The 11,712-nt window shown below is 67.3% G+C and overlaps 1 protein-coding gene across 1 annotated transcript; it reads left to right on the top strand.

Annotated features, from left to right (window-relative positions):
• Window positions 1-2,043: 2,043 nt before the first annotated feature.
• Window positions 2,044-4,281, top strand: FZD2 (frizzled class receptor 2). The gene is given in 2 exon segments (XM_009939107.2): window positions 2,044-3,666; window positions 3,668-4,281. Coding segments are annotated over 2 exon segments (1,674 nt in total). The 5' UTR covers window positions 2,044-2,454; the 3' UTR covers window positions 4,130-4,281.
• Window positions 4,282-11,712: the final 7,431 nt, after the last annotated feature.

Here is an 11,712-nt window from a genome sequence, read left to right as displayed (position 1 = left end):
GTCCCCATCCCTGTCCCTGCCTGCTGGGGCTGGGGCAAAGGCCACCGAGGCGGGGGACGCTGGGGGGGGGGGTGTCACACAACCCAGACCCCACACCCGTGGGGCCGAGGGGAGCCGGGGCCGGGGCAGCCACCCCGCGTCGTGCCCGCGGACGGGGAGCCGGGAAGGGGCCGGGATCCAGCCTGGCCTCGGCCCCCGCAGCCCGGCGCCCTGCCAGCCCGGCGCCGGCAGCCATCCCGGCCGGGGACCCGCTGGGCGGCCGCCAGCCCCCGGCCGCGCCGAGCCGCCCTCCTCGGCACATGGCGGCCGTGGGCTCGCCGCGCTCCCCAAAGGCAGCACCTCTGGGTGCCCCAGCCGGGGGACGGGTGGGCGTCCGGCCCCTGGCACCCACCCCACCCCAGTCCGCCGGACCACGGCCTCGTCCGGAGCCGTGGGGATCCCTCCCTTCCACCCCCGACCCCTTTGGAAAAGCGGGGAGCCCCCAGCATCCCGCCAACCGCCACGTCCGGGCCGGGAAAGCCGACGGGGAGGGGGACCCCGGGAGCATCGTGTGCCCCCCCCCACCCCCCCCCCACCCCTCCACCCGCAGCTTTGATATCTGGAGCCCCCCCCGCCCTTCCCCCTCGGCCGGGAGCCGCGCAATGGTTTCAATTACGCTCTGAAAGGCGCTGGGGCCCTCTTTTCACGGCAGCCCGGGCTTCTCCCGCTCACAACAAAAGCTGAAGTTACAGGAAAGGGAGAGAAAGGGAGGGCGGCGGGGGGGGGGGGAGGCAGCCGGCAGAAAGCCCCTCGCCCCCCCACCCCCCCAGCGAGGAGCGGGCCGGGGGCGGTGGGCTGCCCGCCGGGCCCCCCGCTCTGCCCCACCTCGGGATGCTGCTTCGGGAAGGGCAGCCCCCCCCCCCACCCGACATTTGGGGTGATTGCCCGCGGTTTCTGTCCCCAACGAGGGTCTCCAGTGTGTCCCAGTCCCCCCCCCCGGCATGTCCCAGATCCCCCCAGTGTGTCCCAGTCCCCCTCGCTGTGTCCTGGTCCCCCCAATGTGTCCTGGTTCGCCCCAACGTGTCCCAGTCCCCTCCCAACGTGTCCCGGTCCCCCCCCAACGTGTCCCGGTCCCCCCCCAATGTGTCCTGGTCCCCCCCCATCGTATCCCGGTCCCCCCCCAACTTGTCTCCATCCCCCCCAACGTGTCCTGGTCCCCCCCCAGCGTGTCCCGGCCCCCCAGCTCCCCCCCGCTGCCCTGGTTTTGGGGGACGGCGGTGCCCGTCGCCCCGGTCGGGGTGGGAGATGTGGGCCCACGGTGGGGGGCAGGACGCGGGATGTGTGTGTCCCCCCCCCCACCCCCAGCTGATGTGGGGACACCCCCGGCCGCGCGGTGGCCTTGTGGGGCAGTGGGGGGAGCATCCCGGGGGGTCACTGGACCCCCCCCAAGGGGCGGTGGCACCACCCGGGGGACGAGGGGTGCCCGGGCTGAGCCACCCCTGCTCCCGGGGGGGGGCCGGGACAGGCCGGGGAGCAAAGGGGGGGGGCTCAAGGGGACCTGGGGACAGCGGGGGACCTGGAGGGGGGTGTCCCAGGCTGGGGCGGGTGGAGGGGGAGCAGCCCCACGGGGGGGGGGAGGGACACGGGGGGGCCAGGGGACACGGGAGGTGCCGGGGGGAGGGGGGGGACGGGGACTTCTCGCCGTGGCCCCGTCCCGACCCCACGCGCGGGGGGAGTTTTCACGGCGCGGAAAAAGTTTACGCGGGGGGGTGGGGGGGGCCGGTGACCCCCGGGGGGGCGGGAAGGGACGGGACGCGGGGCGGGGCGTGTCCCGGGAGGGGCGGGGCGGCCGCGCCGTTTGAATGTGATTGGCGGGGAGGGGGGGCGTGGCCCTGCGGGGGCGGGGCGCGGGCGGGGGGGGCCCGCTCCGCCCGACGGGGACGCGGCTCTGCCCCGCACAAAGGCGGCGGGAGCGTCCGGTACGGCCGCTCCGCTCCCCCGGCACCCCCCCCTGTACCCCCCTCTGCACCCCCCAGCACCCCACCCCACCCCGCATCCCCCCCCCCCACCGCGCCCCGCCACCGCCCGCCCAGGGCTCCGGCACCGGGAGCTGCTCCGCGGAGCGCCGGGTCGGGGCAGCGGGAGCAGCGGGAACACCGGGACCCTCCGATCCCAGCAGCGGGAGCGACGCGTGCGAGCAGCGGGAGCCGTCCCGCCGGGCACCGGGAGCCGTCCGGGCGGGAGCCGAGCCCGTCCGGGCACCGGGAGAGCGGATCGAGTCACCGGGAGCCGGGCGGGGAGAGCGGATCGAGTCACCGGGAGCCGTCCGGGCGGGAGCCGAGCCGGTCCGGGCACCGGGAGCCGGGCGGGGAGAGGGGATCGAGTCACCGGGAGCCAGGCGGGCAGCCCCGGGCACGGCGGATCCGGCCGGAGGAGCGGCCGGCTGGGCAGCGGGCACGGTAAATCCGGGGCACCATGGGTCCCCGCCGCACGCTGCCCGCCCTGGCCTGGCTGCTGGTGGGGCTGAGCGTGCCGACGCCGTGCCGGAGCCAGCTGCACGGCGAGAAGGGCATCTCCATCCCCGACCACGGCTTCTGCCAGCCCATCTCCATCCCGCTCTGCACCGACATCGCCTACAACCAGACCATCATGCCCAACCTGCTGGGCCACACCAACCAGGAGGACGCGGGCTTGGAGGTCCACCAGTTCTACCCCTTGGTGAAGGTCCAGTGCTCGTTGGAGCTCAAGTTCTTCCTCTGCTCCATGTACGCGCCGGTCTGCACGGTGCTGGAGCAGGCCATCCCGCCGTGCCGCTCCATCTGCGAGCGGGCGCGCCAGGGCTGCGAAGCCCTGATGAATAAATTCGGTTTCCAATGGCCGGAGCGATTGCGGTGCGAGAATTTCCCCCGGCACGGCGCGGAGCAGATCTGCGTGGGGCAGAACCATTCGGAGGACGGCGGTTCACCGGCCTTGCTGACCAGCGCCACGCCGTTGGCCGGCCAAGGCACCCCGGGACCCCCTCGGTACGCCACCCTCGACCACCCCTTCCACTGCCCACGGGCGCTGAAGGTGCCCAGCTACCTCAACTACAAGTTCTTGGGCGAGAAGGACTGCGCGGCGCCCTGCGAGCCCACCCGGCCCGACGGCCACATGTTCTTCAACGAGGATGAGATCCGTTTTGCCCGTATCTGGATCCTCATCTGGTCCGTCTTGTGTTGCGCCTCCACCTTCTTCACCGTCACCACCTACCTGGTGGACATGCAGCGTTTCCGCTACCCCGAGCGACCCATCATCTTCCTCTCAGGCTGCTACACCATGGTGTCGGTGGCCTACATCGCCGGCTTCGTGCTGGAGGAGAGGGTGGTCTGCAACGAGCGTTTCCAGGAGGACGGCTACCGCACGGTGGTGCAGGGCACCAAGAAGGAAGGTTGCACCATCCTCTTCATGATGCTCTACTTCTTCAGCATGGCCAGCTCGATCTGGTGGGTCATCCTCTCCCTCACCTGGTTCTTGGCCGCCGGCATGAAGTGGGGCCACGAGGCCATCGAGGCCAACTCCCAGTACTTCCACCTGGCCGCCTGGGCCGTGCCGGCCGTCAAGACCATCACTATCCTGGCCATGGGGCAGATCGACGGGGACCTGCTGAGCGGCGTCTGCTTTGTGGGCCTCAACAACATCGACCCTCTCCCGGGGCTTCGTGTTGGCCCCACTCTTCGTCTACCTCTTCATCGGTACCTCCTTCCTTCTGGCCGGCTTCGTCTCCCTCTTCCGCATCCGCACCATCATGAAACACGGAGGGACCAAAACGGAGAAGCTGGAGCGGCTGATGGTTCGCATCGGGGTCTTCAGCGTCCTCTACACCGTCCCGGCCACCATCGTCATCGCTTGCTATTTCTACGAGCAGGCTTTCCGCGAGCACTGGGAGCGCAGCTGGATCAGCCAGAACTGCAAGAGCTTGGCCATCCCCTGCCCGCTCCACTTCACCCCCCGCATGACCCCCGATTTCACCGTCTACATGATCAAGTATCTCATGACTCTCATCGTGGGCATCACCTCCGGCTTTTGGATATGGTCGGGTAAAACCCTGCACTCGTGGAGGAAGTTCTACACGCGGCTCACCAACAGCAAGCAGGGCGAGACGACGGTGTGACCCCCCCGAGCCCGGCCGCCGCCGCCGCCCTTCGGCTGGAATTTGTTTTTTGAGGGGGGGATTTATTATATATTTTTTATTTTTAGATTTATTAACGTCTAAGGGGTGTCTCTCTTTTTCTTTGATTTTTTTTTTTGTAATTAAACCTGTAAATAGCATTTGTAAATTTAATTATATATTTATATTTAAAACACGAAAAAGAGGAGAAAAAGGGCAAAAGGGAGGAAGAAAAAAGGGCAAAAAGGAAGGGGGGGGAAAGAGAAAAGGGAGGGAAAGGACAAAAATGAGGGGGGAAAAGGAGAACAGGGGAGAGAAGGGAGGAGAAAAGGGGGAGAAGGGAGGGAAAAAAGGGAGAGAAGCGACAGAAAAAGAAAAGGGAGGAGAAAAGTAGAAAAAGGAGAGGAGGAGGAGGAGAGAAGAAGGGAGGAGAAGGAGAGGAGGAAAAGCGGAGAGAAAAGGAGGAAGGAAAAGGAGAAAAAGGCAGGAAAAAAAGGAGGAAAAGGAGGGGGGGAAAGGAGAAAAAAAGAGGGAGAAAAAGAGGAAAAAACCCTCCGAGCCAGCGAGAGGGTTCGAGGATTCCCTTCCTCGGCTGCCCCCTCCCCGCGGAGCTGCCGAGGGGCTGGAAAAAGGGGGGAAACAGGAAAAAACCCAAGAAAAATCCTATTTTTTCCCCCTCTCTTTCTGGAAACTCCCCAAGAAAGTTGATATTTTTTTTGTTTTTTTAATTCACTCCCCCTTCTCTCGCTCCCAGAAGCTGCGGTGACGGGGCTGTCCCCGGCCCCCCCCGGCCCCCCGGGGCGGGGGTCCCTGCCTGGCCCCTGCCCGCACCTCCCTGCCCGCGCCTCCCCCTGCTTCGCCGCAGACTTTCCTCCCAAATGACTTTTTAAACAGTCCGTTGCGAAGACGAACGAGTAAACCAAAACGCTGACTTATTCCTGAGGGCTTTCCCCCCCTAAAAAAAAATAATCAAGAATTAAATCGGGGGGAACCCCATGGGTGCTGCCGCGCTCCCCGCTTCCATCGCAGCATCTCCTCCAGCTGGAACAAAGCACTTTGCAGGGGAAAAAATATTTATTTAACCCCAAAAAAAAGAGGGTTTTTTGGTTTGCGGCCGGGGGGGGGGCTCTCCTGTGCCCCCCCGGAGGAAATAGCTCACATTTTCTATAGGATTAGGGGGTTTGGGCTGTGCACGGGCCCCGATCCCGAGTCTCGGAGAGAAGCGGGTCCCGGCTCCGGTTCGGCTTCGTGGGGTTCGGGCGCTGCTGGAGATGGGGTGTGGGGAGGTTGGGCTGGCGGGGGGCTGGCGGGGGGCTCGGCGAGGGGAAGGAGGGGTTTAATCAGCTGGATTTAATTGAAATGTAAAAAAAAAAATCTCTTCCCAAAATGGAGAAGGAGACCCGGGCCGGGGGTGCGCTGACCCCACGGGCTCCCCGAAAGCCCGGCGCTCCTCGTCTCCGGCATTCGGGGGAGTTTGGGATCCTCCGGGGGCTTGGGGGGGGGGATTGGGCCGTCCCCCTTTCCCCAGCAAAGCCCCGGGACGATCCCCAAACCCCCGTAAAAATTCCCGGTCCCCAGCGCGGGGAGGCGCGGGAGCGAAGGGGTTAAGGCAGCGCCTCTCCAGCGCTTTGGAAAGGAAAAACTTGGGATCCGGTTTAATTTTCCAGCGATGACTTGGAAGGGGGGAGAGAAGAGGGGGGAGAAGTACCCAGGGGGTTTTTTTGGCCCCCTCCCCCTTCGTGGTTTGGAGAAGGAGTTCGAGGGTCGGGCTGGGTTGGCCGGGACCCCCCGGCACCCCCCCACCGCCTTCAAAGTGGGAATGAAAATGGGATGGATTGGGGCGCTGGCGCTGGCTTCGCCGCCCTCCCGGGAGAAAACCGCGCTGGGGGTGACATTGGCAGGACAAACCTCGGCCACGGGGATGGGGGAACCCCCCCTGCACCCCGAGAGACCCCCCCCCTGCCCCCCTCAACCCCACACACCCAAAGGTGCCATCGCTTGGGTGGCTTCGCCCTTCCCAAAGGGGACCCCAGGGCCGTACCCAGCCCCGGCACTGGGTGCTCCGGCCCGGGGGGTGCTGCCCGTGGCGGGGTCTCGGTGCCCTTGGCAGGGTCCCGCTCCCAAAAGGCAGAGCCCACCCAAAGCCGCTTTGTTTTCCGGAGGCGAGGCGCGGACGGCCGAGGGACGGGGGGGAATGTAAACTCTCCACCCAGGAATGCGGGAGCTGGGAGAGGGATTCTTGGGTTTTTTTTTTTTTTTAAAGGCTTCGGTGTCCCGGCTTTGGAAACGGAGCTGGGATTGCCGAGGCTGCGCCCGGGCTCTGCGGGCGCTGAGCACCCCGTGGGTGCTGCTGGGACCCACCTGGGGGCTGTGTCTGTGCCCCTCACCCCGGCCCCGTGGGCTCCTGCCGTGTCCGGGGAGGTTCGGAGCTGGAGTTGGTGGAGTTGGGCCGGATCCTGCCCCGGCAGCGGCCGCGTGGCTCAGCCCAGGGCCCTGCAGACGCCTTTTTCTTAGCAGGGTTGGAGATTTTGGGAGGTTTTGGGAGGTTTTTGGAGGTTTTTGGAGGCTTTTTGGAGGTTTTTGGAAGTTTTTGGAGGTTTTTGCGGGTTATTGGAGGTTTTTGGAGGATTTTGGCTCTCGGAGCTCTTTGCAGCCCAGTGAATGCTGAAGGAGCTGGAGGGTGGCTGCAGCCAACGGCCAGCGTGTCCCCCCTCGGTCCCCTGGTCTGTCACCCCAGGGATGGGTCACCCTGGGTCAGGCCAACCCCGGGGCCGAGTCACCCCAAGGATGGGTTTGCCTGGGGATGGGTCACCCCAGGTCCAGCTAACCTTGGTGGCTGGTCCAGGTCACCCCAGGGATGGGTCACCCCGGGTCCAGATCACCCCAGGGATGGGTCACCCTGGGGATGGGTCACCCCGGGTCCAGGTCACCCCGGGGATGGGTCACCCTGGGGATGGGTCACCCTGGGGACAGATCAGCCCCAGGGAGAAGTCACCCTGGGGACAGATCACCCCAAGTCCCACTAACCCCAGGGGTGGGTCACCCCATCTCCAGGTAACCCTGGGGACAGGTCACCCCTGGTCTGGCTAACCCGGGGAACGGGTGCTCCCGGGTGCAGCCGACCCCGGGGACAGGGGACAGGGGACAGAGACCTCCTCCCTGCGTGCGGCTGACCCCCAGCCCTCCTTTTAAGCCAAGCGAAGAGGGAGCAAACGCCGGTGGCGGGTCCCGCCGTGTCCCCCCGCCCGGCCGTGGTGGGGGTCCTTTGATGTCCCCTAATGAGCCCCGCTCTGTTTTCACAGCTGCCGAGCGCGGCAGAAGTCAATTAAAGTCCCCCCTGGCCCCTCCTGCCCTGGCAAACGCCCACCCTGCCCGGCCCCAGAGCACCCACAACTCGTCACACCAGTGTCCGGGAGGCTCACAGGGCTTGCGCTGGTGGGGACGGGGACGGGGGGTCCCCAGGAGGAACGACCACGGTCCGGTCAGCCGTAGGGTGATGGCACCAGGCTCTGTCCCGGCAAGGAGACAGCCCTGGGGGTGACACCAGTGCAGGAAGGGGGTGCTGGAGGAAGGAACTGGTCTGACTGGGAGAAGGACAGGTCACGGGATGTCCCCAGAGCTGGCTGTCGCAGTGCTCCTGTCCCCCGCCTGTCCTGTCCCCTGCGCCCCAGGCTCCCCATCCCCTGCCCACGAGCTCTCCTGTCCCCGGGGGGGTCCCTGTCCCACGCAGCCCTGTCCCCGCACCCTCCAGCTCCCCTGTCCCCAGGGGCTCCCCCCTTCACCCCGGGGGGCCCTGTCCCAGCCGCTCAGCCCCGAGTGACAATTCCCGCAGGGCAGCGGGGTCCCTCTCCCCCTGCCCCCCCCGTCACCGTCCTCCCTCATCCTGTGTCCCCGGCAGCAACACGGGGGGCTGGCAGAGGACCAGGGAGGTGACACGGGACAGCTCGTGGTGACATCCCCGTGTCCCCACCGACCGTTTCCGTCAGCCCTTGATGACGTGAGAGGCCCCAGGGCCTCGGTGGGGACACGGCTGGGGGTCCCCAACTCGCGGGCGGCCGTGCCTGAACCCCCACGGGGACGAAGCCAGCGGGGACCCGAGGCCACGGGGAGCAGCGCCCATGGGTGCTGTGAGCAGAGCAGGACCCCCGGGGTGTTCCCGGGCCATCCAGCCCCGACGTCCCCCCCGGCCGCGGGCCCCGGCGCGGGATCTCGCCGAGCCATGGCCGGACGCCAGCCAGGACAGGCGGCCGCGCCGGCTAAATTCGGCTCCTGGCCGCGGCGCTCTTAAGGAGAAGAAGGTGCTGGAAAGCAGGATGCGGCCTCCCGGCAATTAGGGATGTCCCTAACGAGGGCTGGGTTTCCCAAGGCAGGTGGAGGATCCTGTCTCCATCCCACCGCCTTGCTCGGAGGACGTGGGGTGGGTGGGTGTGGGACCCGTCCCCATCCCGTCGCCCCGCCTGAGCGTCGTGGGACCCCGTCGCCCCGCCTGAGCGTCGTGGGACCCCGTCCCTGGGCAGGGGTCACGCCTGAAGGGGGGGAGTGGAGGACGTGGGGCCACCTCTCCATCCCAGCGTCCACCCGGAGAACTTGGGAGGAGTAGGCGTGATGCCCTGCCCCATTCCCGGCGTCCGTCCTTGAGAACATGGGACACGCAAGTGTGGCAGGCGGTCTCCATCCCAGCACCCCACGTGGAGAACACGGGGTGGGTGGATGAGGGGTGGGTGGGCATGGGACCCCTCTCCATCCTGATGTGCCTCCTGGAGAACATGGGTGGGTGGATGAGGGATGGCTGGGCATGGGACCCCTCTCCATCCTGGTGGCCTCCTGGAGAACATGGGGTGGGTGGACACGGTTCCCACCTCCATCCAGCACCCCATCAGGAGAACACGCGGTGAACGGATGAGGGGTGGGTGAGCATGGGACCCCATCTACCCCCCAGCATACCTCCTGGAGAAGGAGTGTGTGTGGTTGGTGGGTGGGTGTGGTTCTCCACCTCCATCCCAGCACCCCACGCAGAGAGCGTGGGGCAGGTGGACATGGGGTGGGTGGACACAGGGTAGGTGGACACGGGTTGGGTGGGTATGGCTGGGTGGACATGGGTTGTGTGGTTCTGGGATGGGTGGACATGGGATGGGTGGACGCGGGATGGGTGGACGCGGGACGGATGGACTCAGGATGGGCAGACATGGGGTGGGTGGACACAGGGTGGGTTGACATAGGACGGGTGGACACAGGACAGGTGGTCCCAGGGTGGGCAGCCACGGGGTAGGTGGACATGGGTTGGGTGGATATGGTTGGGTGGACACGAGATGAGCAGACATCGAATGGGTGGGCACAGGACGGGTGGTCCCGGGGTGGGCGGACACAGGGTGGGTGGACATGGGTTGGGTGGACACGGGATGGGTGGTCCTGGAGCGGGTGGACATGGGGCTCGCAGACACGGGGTGGGTGGACACAGGGTGGGTGGACGTGGGTTGGGTTGGTCCCGGGATGGGTGGACACGGGACGGGTGGACGCGGTCCCCCCCCCAGCCCGGCCGGCAGCAGCCCCGCTCCACCCCCCCCCCCCGCGGGGGCCCCGCCGTGGGGCTGCCCCACGGCCCCGCGGTGCCGGCGCAGCTGCGGGGGGGGGCGGGGGGGGGGCGGGATCCGGGCGGGGGTGGGGGCTGCGGGGGCGGGGGGCGGCGCGCGGGGAATGTTTGTGCAGCTGGAGCCGATCGGTGCGGGGGTGCGGGGGGGGCAGGGAGGGGGTGGGCAAAGGGGGGGGGGAGGGCGTGCGAGCGAGGGGGGGGCGAGTGGGGAGCGAGGGGGGTGGGTGTGCGGGGGGGGCAAAGAGGGGGGATGTGCAAGGGGGGGGGTGTGCAAAGGGGAGCGCGTGTGCGAGCAAGGGGGGGTGCAAGGAGGGGGTGGGGGTGCAGGGAGGGGGTGGGGGTGCAAAGGGGTGTGCAATGGGTGTGCAAGTGGGGAGCAGAGGGGGGTGGTGGGTGCAAGGGGGAGCGGGTGTGCAAAGGGGAGTGCGTGTGCGTGCAAGGGGGTGTGCAAGGAGGGGATGGGGGTGCAAGGGGGTGTGCAAGGAGGGGATGGGGGTGCAAGGGGGAGTGGGGGTGCAGGGGGGTGTGCAAGCGGAGGAGTGTGTGTCCGAGGGGTGTGCAATGGTTGTGGGGGGTGGGTGTGCAAAGGGGCGTGCAATGAGGGGGTGGGGGTGCAAGCGGGGTGAAAGGGGGGTGCAAAGGGGAGCGGGTGTGCAAAGGGGAGTGCGTGTGCGTGCAAGGGGGTGTGCAGGGAGGGTGCGGAGATGCTCAAGGGGGTGTGCAAGGGGGGGAGTGTGCAAGAGGGTGTGCAACGAGGTGTAGGGGTGCAAGGAGGGGAGTGTGTGTGCAAGGGGGGTGCAAGGAGAGGGTGGAGGTTTAAGGGGGAGCGTGTGTGCAAGGGGGGGTGTGCAAAGGGGAGGTGTGCAAGGCGGGTGCGTGCGCAGGGGAGCGTGGCTGCGTGCGAAGGGGTGCGAGCGGGTGCGTGTGCCCCCGGGGGGTGTAAAGGGGAGGGAGGGTGCAGGGGGGTGTGTAAAGGGGGTGCACGCGAGGAGGGGTGCAAGGGGCAGTGCGTGTGCAAGGCGGGGTGCGTGTGCGAGGGGGCAGCTGAGTGTGCAAGGAGGGGTGCCTGACGGGGTGAGTGTGGGTGTGCAAGGGGCAGTGGGTGTGCAAGGGCGCAAGGGGGATGCGTGCAGCGAAGAGCAGGCGTGAGTGGGGAACACGTCAGCGCACACGTGTGCAAGAGGGAGCACGCGTGAGCATGCAGCAGGGCGGGTGTGCAAGGGGCGTGCACGCGTGGGGCGGTTGAGTGTGCGTGAGGGGAGCCTACGTGCCTCAGAGACGCGTGGCTGCGTGCACGCTGTGTGCAAGGAGGGGCCACGCACGCCACGGCCGTGTGCTTGTGAGCGGGTGTGCACACGGCTGCGCGCGGCGGGGGAAACCTGCGTGCGTGTACCACGGGCTGCACACGGGATGGCCACGCGTGTGTAACACGGGCTGCACACGGGATGGCCACGTGTAACACGGGCTGCACATGGGATGGCCACGCGTGTGTAACACGGGCTGCACACGGGATGGCCACACGTGTGTAACATGGGCTGCACACGGGATGGCCACACGTGTGTAACATGGGCTGCACACGGGATGGCCACGCGTGTGTACCACGGGCTGCACACGGGATGGCCACACGTGTGTAACATGGGCTGCACACGGGATGGCCACGTGTGTGTAACACGGGCTGCACACGGGATGGCCACGCGTGTGTAACATGGGCTGCACACGGGATGGCCACGCGTGTGTAACACGGGCTGCACACGGGATGGCCACGCGTGTGTAACACGGGCTGCACACGGGATGGCCACGCGTGTGTAACATGGGCTGCACACGGCATGGCCACGCATGTGTAACACGGGCTGCACACGGGATGCCCACGCGTGTGTAACACGGGCTGCACACGGCATGGCCACGCGTGTGCTCGGGGTGCCTGAGGCTCGCCGTGCCCCCCGAGCTCCCCCGCCAGGCTCCGCACACGCGTGTGCTCGGGGCCGTGTAAGGAGCA

The sequence above is a fragment of the Opisthocomus hoazin genome, chromosome 26, assembly GCF_030867145.1.
Source record: "Opisthocomus hoazin isolate bOpiHoa1 chromosome 26, bOpiHoa1.hap1, whole genome shotgun sequence".
NCBI classification, from domain to species: Eukaryota; Metazoa; Chordata; class Aves; order Opisthocomiformes; family Opisthocomidae; genus Opisthocomus; species Opisthocomus hoazin.
Note: the sequence above shows the minus strand (reverse complement) of the source record. Positions and strands in the feature narration are given on the sequence as shown.